The sequence below is a fragment of the Nestor notabilis genome, unplaced genomic scaffold (assembly GCF_000696875.1).
Source record: "Nestor notabilis isolate BGI_N333 unplaced genomic scaffold, ASM69687v1 scaffold29982, whole genome shotgun sequence".
Lineage (NCBI taxonomy): Eukaryota > Metazoa > Chordata > Aves > Psittaciformes > Psittacidae > Nestor > Nestor notabilis.
The window spans coordinates 1-9,480 of record NW_009920146.1 but is presented as its reverse complement, the minus strand read 5'-3'; the positions used below and the strand labels follow the sequence as shown (position 1 = coordinate 9,480).

Sequence of the window (9,480 nt, the reverse complement as noted above, 5' to 3'; positions counted from 1 at the left end):
CTGTTTCACCTATAGCTTTCAAAACAGATTCAACTGGAAAAAAAAATAAAATAAATTTCCATAAAGTTTTGAAGAAATACAATATCAAAATATCTGAATGCAAGAATCAAAAGAAAATTTGTTACTAAATATTAAACCGATTTAAATTTGTGTTTCTCAATAACTTTAAATCTTTAAAGATATTTGAGGGTACAATACCTTTATTGTTTTTACAGTATTTCAAAAAGTTATTTGGAGGTCGTGGAAAAGGATAATAGCCACCAATGACAGCTTTCTCCATTTGATCAACTTCGTTTTGTGTTTTAGTCCACTGAATGAAGTTTCTTACTTTGGTATCCTTGGTGTATGGCTGGCCCCTGTGCCACCCTTTTAAAACAAAAATAATTCAGTGTCAAAACCAAAGCAGGTTATTGTCATCTGTTCTCATCCTGAAACTATTCTTAACACTATGTAGAAAAAAAAAAAACCAGATTAAGAAAATCTGGACTACAGAATACAAAAGACATCTTTCTACCAATTATTAGTGTCTTATGAGTATCTTGAATTCCTTGACTTGCATTTGACACTGAAAGTTAGGCAAATATTAACAACAGAAAGAAATAAAACAACTAGCAAAAATTCTACTAGACTACTTTTTCAGAGGAGCATACAAACAATAAAATGATCAGAAATTGTTTTATTAGCAGGAAAGAGCAGATACATCATATCATTCAGCAAAGATTGTTACTGGCAGGTAACTGGCAAGGTATGTATTCACTGTTGGCTTGTTTAAATACCAAGATATCAACTAAATACCAGTTTTGTCTAATAAATATTAATCTGATCAGGTCTATGTCTAACCTGTGAACTGAAATAGATCTTATCTAATAGTTTCCAATCTCCAGCTGTAGTTCTCATTTAGGACCCAAACAGACATAAAATGAACTAAAGCTAGGGCAGAGGAAAGCTTAAGTATTTGATTAGAAAACTAAGCAGAAAATATACTGAAGGAAAGCAAAGTCAAAAAAACACCTCTCAAATCCTTCATTTAGGAGTAAATTAAGTCATTATAAACCTACTAAAAAAAAAAAACCAGCTTGCTTTGCTAGTCCAGTTAAGCACAAAACACCCTAGCCAACTTGTCAGGAAAGACCATGTGTATAGAACTGACTATGTTCAGGAAATTTTTTTTTCTCTATTCCTACTTGTCAAGAGAAAGATTCAGACTGGGTGACTGATATGTTAGGAACACTGAAGAAATGAGCTAGATAAACAAACAGTGAAAAGATACACTTATTACATCTTATACCCCCTTACAATTAGGCCAGAACATCACCTGCCTGCAGCACTGCTATAATCTGCCTTCCGATTCAAGAGCAAATACAGTATAAACAGCTGTGTCTGATCCTGCCTGTGACATTGACAGGCAGTAGCTAGTGTACAGTATCACAATACCATAAAGAGTACTGTTAACTATAGACAGAAGTATTCAAAAAGACTACCAGAAGGAATGCTCCTTCAGTGCCACCCAGCACCACATCCCTTTTCCATTGGGAAAGATGAAACATAATAGCTCTCCAAATATTTGGTGAAAACGATTAGCTAAAACAAATTTAGGACAACTACATCCTTTTTTGTTTGTTTTTCTAGTATGGAAATACGCAAGCCAGAAAAGCAGCAAGTGTTTTTAAGGAAGTATTAATCTGCATTGCTACATTATCAAAGGATTAAAATGGTCTGAAAGAATTAGCAAACATATGATTTAACCCAATTATACTTTGGTACTTCTAATAAGATACACCCATTAATGCCTCATGAGAATGCAATTTTCCTTTTTCTTTTTGCAGTGTATTTCATCATTTCTGACACAGAAACCAATGCTAGGCATTGATTATTTTTTTGCAAAATTAAAACATCCTTTTCAAAGAAGTAAGATGAAAACTACATCAAACTAAAACTAGTTTGAATTACCTGTAATGAATATTTGACTTTCGTTTGAAGTTGTAAGGTAAATTGTGCTGGAAGGATTCTCAGTGAGGTCCCGTACCACTCTCATCTGTGTACACACCAAATATGTCACTGGAGGGGGAAAAAAAAAAAAACCAAACCAAAAAAAACCTTTTAGGTTTTTTTTCCTGGTATTTCATTGATTTCAGAATGTTAAGACTGATACACATTGGATTAATTTTATTAAGTGCTCTAAGCAAGACATTTTACGTTTTGAGCTAACAAATGCTTCAGCACATATTGAGCTTCTCACTTGAACACTGGAAAGTCATTCTTTGCCATTTCCCCAGAACACTCAAGATGAATAAAGCCCTAATCTTAACAGGGTTGTGCAGCCAGCCCTGCATTATATGATATAAAAAAATGCACGTGAAACCAACCAGTGTAAATGGAAGGATGAGCAGTTGGAGGAGAAGAGAAAGATGGCAAGAAGAAACATTTAAAGTTCCTCTAAGATACTTAATTAAGGATTCCCCAGTTTGAAATACATCATTATTAGCTTACCTGTAATAACTAACACAGCTGGGTGATGACTGCTTTTTGGCCAAAAAATATTTATTCAAAGAAATTAAGCTTTTCCACTTTCACCTCTCTCTTCTCTGCCAATCCTCTTAAATTATTCCCGTCTATTAAAAAATTACTTATTTACAGGACAAAAGGATTTGACCAGCTGCCTGCTTTATTTGCCTCTGATGCAAGAGATGTTGCCCCAGGCGCTTCACTTAAGTTTCTGTTTGAAATTAATGAGATCAGATGAGCCCCAGGCCCAGCTGGCCATCTATTTGTTTAGACCAACTGGCAGATTGCAATATGATAAGGGTTTCAGATACTTACTTTTTCTATCTTTAAACTTTTATTTCTGATTTGCTATTTTCCCTTCAAGGAGCTAAACCATGGCATTTTTGTATTCAGTGGCAATTATACTCAGAATTTGAGATTAGCAACCCACTAGAACACTATAAATAATTATTAATAAGCATTATAGAGAGATGAATACTTGGGTGAATATGCTCAAACACTTCTGGCTGAGAAGTTGCAAATAATTCCAGTATGAATGGTTGGTCTGAGGTCCCGTCAATGGCATGTGCCCAACGATAGAGCCAGAAGTCTTCACCATGTTCTATATAAACAAATATTAAGAAAAATGTATAAGCATTTATTCAGAATGTTAAATATTGGTTGACAAATTCCAAAAGCTATATTCATAGAAAAACCTTTCTTTCTTGCTCGTTCAGCCCTTCCTACAAATGTCACAAGACCAATGACATCACAGGAATGATTGTTTGGTAAGCCATCCAGTTCTGACCTAAAACCAAAAAAGAACAAAACAATGAGTACTTGTTAATAGCAAAACACAAAGTTTTTTAAAGCACTTTTAAAAAACATTTCCAACTAACATTCAGTATAACGTAGTAAAACTAAAGTTCCAGCTGGACAGCCAACAAAATTGTATTTTACCTTGTGATAAATCGATATTTAACTTCAGGTAACCCCCACTCTGGTTTAACCATTTCTTCTGGAATAATACTTATTTTAGTAGGAGGATCTCGAACATTAAGGCTGATTTCTGACAATGAAAAGAAAAAAATTGTGAAATTATGAATCAATTCCTCTGATTTTATGTTATCATTAGAATAAAGCAAGGCATTTAGGTACAACATCCAATGGTGTAATTTTATAATCTGAGCAATGTTAAACTTGCTACATGAGCCCATTAGTCTGATCCAGCCAGATATTTAAAAAAAACAGCACAGAAACTAATATTACCATCCTAATTAGATATGAAGTACTTCTTATGCAAGCTTCATTCTCAAACATTACCAAGATTTAAAATTGACTTGGAGACAATGAAGTAAAACAGAAGAAAGAACTAGGAGATAAAACCTTCCACATCTGATACCACTTCAGATAGTTATTAATATGATAGAAATATCCCATGACCATAGAGGAGAACAAAAAGTCTTTCATGTCTTTCAAGGTCTTTCTCTCTATAGCACCTGAAAATTTTGATTTATTAAGCAGGCTGTTTAGATATTTAATAACAAAATGGTGGAGCACTGATGGAAGCAAGGGGTTCTGCAAACAGATAAAAAATACAGGAAGAATGGCTTCAGCATCTAGAATACACAAGGTGGTTCTCTACTGTCTCTCTCATAACAAGAGAAATATTGCTGGTATGAAAAATACAGATTCTGATGAAGCTTCTACAAGATGATTTGGTTTGGGTAAACGGTTATTCAAATAATGTACTCGGAAAAGTAATTAAATAGGTATTAAAAATGTATACAATATATAACTATATTTGCGTTTCATACTAGCAATGCAACGTTAGGAAGGCGTTAGACTTGAAATCAGAGCCTCTACTTAAGAATTTTCTTTTGGCTACTGCTTTCTAGCAATGTATTTGGAGAACAATCATGGTTTTACATATGGTATTTTAAGACAGTACCTTAGAGAAAATTCCTGAAAACAAAACTTCCCCATGCATCAAAACTATTTACCAGTTGTTACATCATTTTGAGATTAGACAAAAGCCATATACTCAAGATTATACCCCGGCATGCTTCAGAAGCTAAGGTAGGCCCAGGCTGTTCAAAACAGCAGTTTTCAGTGGTACCACATGAAGTCGGTGATTTGCAAAATGCACACATCACCTAGCAGTGGAATTCAAGGTGTTGGTAATACCTATTTAAGCTCCAAAAGTTTTTAGTCCTGAAACAGCAGTTTTCAGTATGTCATAAAATGCTGCAGCTGCAAACAGAAGCAAGCAATGCAGAACTTGATTCACAGAAATCTAGGAATATGCCAGAAGCATACTGTCTTGCAAGAACTCTTGATTTGGAAAGTCCTTTCCCTCGTGGCCTTATTAACCCTCCAGACATATATTACAACATTTACAAGTGAATATTGGAATCTGATGGAATCACAAATTGGAAACAGATGATGAAAAAAGTAATTATTACTTAAGCAATTCAGTGTAACCGACTGCCTTAACTAGCAAGCTGAAGAACTTTCAGAGTACTCATTGGGCATGCTTAAAAAACCCTGAAATATTGCCCCATATTGGGCGTATAGAGAGATCTATTAATGGAGTAATCAGCAAGGCATTAAAGTGCACTTCATCTGAACAAGAAAACCCCAAACCCATGCACCAGGAGTTGCCTAAAATCAATTTCATAACTTCTGGAGAAGTTTTTAATGGATATTCTGTTCTCTTTAGATTCTCTTCTTACAGGATAAAGGCATAAGATCCATCAATACATGATGTTATGTGCTTTTGTAAGTTCACAATAAGACAAAATTCTGAACTTTGTGCTGAGAAAAGGAGTAAGATACTGTACATACCTTGATATGAACCAAGGATTAGTGATTTTACAGTTTACTCATGGTCTGAAAAATACATCATGGCACTTACTATAGACTGTCTTCTAATTCTTCCATTACATATCCATCACCATTTACAGCCCACTGGCCTACTTTTCCATTGTGATCTCTGTTAGTATTTTTACCCCAATAACGCTTGCAGAAATCCCAGCCATCAAAACAGAATGATATTTGCCCTTAGAGAAAGTCACCTCAGATGACATTTTATTCTGTCCTTTCTCCATAGAAAGGGTTTGTGGCAATTATAATTATTTTCAGGGCTGGTTTATAATCATCATCAGTTTCCCTCACAAACTTCCATTTCTGGCTAAACATTTTTCTTCTGCCAACTCATCACAAACACATCAGACATTAAGATCTGGTTTTAAGGCAAAGATACATTAGGTAGAGAATACAGTGCTTCTAACAGGGAAAATATTGTTTATTTTTGCACACCGTAGCAACTGCATTAGGAAAGTGTCATTATTCTTAAATTATAAATACATATATATCCTTCACTAACATGCATATATATTTCCTTATTTAAAAGAAGTTATATGAATTTTCTGAATGTTGCCTGTCATTTTTTCCAAGTATAAAAGTAAAAAAGGGAAAAGAACTCATGTTCACTGAATGAAAAAACTAAAAAGTTGTCCAAATCCCATCCAAAAAGTCTATTATTGTTATACTGCAGCACTTGTATTTCTGTAGCATAGCTCCTTTGAATATCTGTCACATTAAACAACCACAAGTAAGAAAACACCTTCTCATAGCTATTTGTCATAATTGCACTGCCATGGTACTGCTGTTTCAGCACAGACAGCAGTTATCAATGCAACTTTTTATCCAGCGGAGCTTTGCAGATACTCTGGTCCTTGACCATACATACTAAAATCTAAAGTCAGATCAGTGACCTGGAAGAATGTGCGAGCAGTGCACGAATATCTGTATTATTAATCAGGAAGTAGAATCACATTAAAATTCAGTATCAGAGGCCTGTCTTTATGACCCCAATAACTGACATCAGGGATTAGTTTTTTTATTTATTTATTTTTAAATAGAAGTTTTAACTAACTGTGGCAATAAACTTTGTAGACATGATCCAAATACGAACCAAGAACAATAAGAACTTGGATACTAAGACACCTTTCAGAGCTAATATTTAAGGATATATACCTTATCAATTAGTCTCAGCAATGGATCACTTTCTATTCTATTTCTGTGCAAAGCTAACTTTTTACTGCTGTATTTAATTGAATCAAAACACGTTTCTGTGATACTTAACCAATTGTAGCAAATCTCTTCATCTGTGAATCCCCTGGGGTTGGCTTTGTTTTAAATGGGTAACTGGTTTTGACAGCATACTGCTCAAGAAGTAGTACTGTGCCAACCTTCATACTGTTATACCATTCAGGACACAATGAGTTCCACAAAACCATTGACATCATGCCTGAACCATCAGCAACTTCAAAGTAAGCCTAAAGAAAAGAGAGACAAATACATTCATATCTTATTTATCATTCTGGTACATATTTTATATAACGCATCAGCTACTTATGAACAACTTCTCTGATGATTACAGATAGATACAGAGTATGTTCTAAAACTTGTATTAAATATTAGAGTTGAAGAAATCCCTAATTTCCACAAAAGAATTCTTCCACAACTGTTCCAGCCTGAACTCTTCTCTTTCCAGTGCTCAGTAATGGTAGGAGACATCAGTTTCACGCTGTTTTTTTGGAGAAGACTGTGGCAATAGCATGTACAAGAAACAATACTGAAAAGATTCTTCTTTGTCAGAGAAAATGCTGTATTTGGAATAACATTTCAAAATATCCATGAAGGAGAAAAATATTTTGGAAGTTGAGATGTTACAGGACTATTTGCTAAGCAATTTTGTTCAAAACATGATGCAAGTCTGACTTTGAAGCAAAAAACCACAACCTACCAAAACACAAAAACTCCTAAAATAACCTGCATTGCAAACCACTACATTTTCATTCAAGTGTTTCTCATGACAAAGATTTATACCAGTTGTTGGTTGGGTTTTGTTTGTTTTTTTCTTTTTTTTTCTTTTTTTTTTTAAACTGGGTGAACTTTAATCCATAACTAAACTGTGAAAAAGATTTTTAAACACTTTTATAACGGTCTTAAAAGACAGTAAGCCACTGAAAAAAAATCTCAGCTTTATCAAAATACTTCATTTTATCCATTCACCAGCCCCAACTAATCATCTGCTTTTGTTCATACTACTCTCTTTAATATATCACCATTCTTGAACATATCTAGCACCTTATGTATATTTTCCCCTTGCTGCTTCTAAAGCCCTCTTTTCCTTATTTCAAGTTCAATACAGAGACTATACAAATCAACACTTATTAGTTCATTCTAATATTCTTGATTAGTCATGAACTAATCCTCGAAAGTAAACCATTATGTCATTGAATCTTTTGTTACCCATTGGCTTTTATCTAACAACAATAATTCAGCACACAACACTTTAAAGAAGGAACGCATAAAGCAAAGAGCATATAAAATCTGTCTCCTAACTTCTTGAGCTAACCTAGCTCTGGGTGTTGATTCTACACCTAACAACAGGAAATGTGACTGATGAACTGCCAAGGAAGTTAGAGTATCATCTAGACTCTGCTGAAAAGTACATCCAATAAAAAGATCCAGATTCACCTTCAAGTGCAAAAGGAATGGAAACTTGTAATAAAAGAACACCACAGCTCTTCATTAAGATGCTTTGTACCTCTCTCCCCCATGGAAGAATCATATGAGTTACTGGAGCTCTTTGTAAAGTGCTGCCCTCCTGTACAGGGTCTGGCTGGGGTGGAGTTGATTTTCTTTGCACCAGCCTGCATGATGCCATGTTTTAGATATGCAACTGTTAACAGTGTTGATAACACACCAATGTTATAGTTGCTGAACAGTGCTTGTACAGTGTCAAAGTCTTTGTTTCTCACTCTGCAACCTCAGCAAGTATGCTAGAGATGGGCAAGAGGCTGGGAGGGGACGCAGTTGCGATAGGTGACCTGAACTGACCTAGGGTATATTCCATGCCATGTAACATTACGCTCAGATATAAAACAGGCTGCTAGTCTTCCCAGAGTAACCATTGTTCAGAGACAGGCTGGGCACTGGTCTACTTGAAAGGGCTCAGCATTTTAGTAAAAGTATCAAGTTTAATGTAAAGTAGCTACAATATTCTTAACTTTATGTACTTTCTACATGGGAATAATGATTTCCAAATATCCTACAGTATTTGTTCAAATGTTAACCGATGCATTTATCCCTCTTTACCTGATAAGGCATATCCATTTTTTTCTCTGGTTTCCCGTAGTACCTTAGTCTAGATTTGTGCAGAACTCTCACAAGAAGTGGATGGTAGTGAACTCTGCTTCTCCATGTCATTTCCAGCTGACCAAGAGAAGTCAGCTTGGAGACTAAGGTTAATGGGAGGGAGGAAGGGGTGGGGTGGGGGAGGGGGAAAGAAAGAGAAAAAGACCAAAGTAGTATTTATGATTGAACATTTAAGTTTTCAGGAGTAAAGTGCACAGATGAGGACGCCACATATATTTTCTTAATGTTTGTAATAACAGCTAAAAAGGCGTATTTCCTGATACTGTTCACCATGAAATCCTGAGTTATCTGCACACAGCATTATTTTTATTTGTTTTGGGGTTTTTCTGGTTTTGTTATTAATTGAAAGAGAGTATGGCAACACATTTTAAATGACACACAAGCATCGTCAGATGAGCAGAAGAGCTAACGCAAAAGGTATAGGCATTAGCCTACAAGGGCATCACACTCATGCAGAAGTCCCACTTATACCTCCCTCACCTGGGTTCATGGACTGGCCTGAGCCCCTCAACATTGACCATGTTTTGGCAGCTTGCAGGCGCGAGCACCAGTCCCACGGACTAGCCAAGAGATTACTACGGGACAGGATGTTTTTGACACCTCGGGAGCCTGGGTGCAAGCACCGTATTTTCAGTCAATGTTTTGGAAAGTTTAAAAAACCCTCTCCAAGTAACATGAACATGTAAACTATGACCCGTATGGCACATTCATACGAGTACCTATCGGAATCGAAGGGTTACTTCTGACAGGGAGCTCAGCCCGGCG

The 9,480-nt window shown here is 35.6% G+C and overlaps 1 protein-coding gene across 1 annotated transcript in view; it reads right to left on the bottom strand.

The window, feature by feature from the left end:
• The window catches only part of LOC104402631 (chromosome unknown open reading frame, human CXorf57), a gene marked incomplete at both ends in the record, with an annotated part of 11,359 nt that extends 2,035 nt beyond the window's left edge, over positions 1-9,324 (bottom strand). The window contains 10 exon segments of the mRNA XM_010010551.1: positions 1-2; positions 5-33; positions 199-366; positions 1,951-2,058; positions 2,984-3,106; positions 3,201-3,292; positions 3,445-3,553; positions 6,635-6,827; positions 8,656-8,798; positions 9,196-9,324. The exon segment at positions 1-2 is cut by the window's left edge and continues 142 nt beyond it. Coding sequence (XP_010008853.1) covers positions 1-2; positions 5-33; positions 199-366; positions 1,951-2,058; positions 2,984-3,106; positions 3,201-3,292; positions 3,445-3,553; positions 6,635-6,827; positions 8,656-8,798; positions 9,196-9,324 — 1,096 coding nt within the window.
• Between the last annotated feature and the right edge of the window lie 156 nt (positions 9,325-9,480).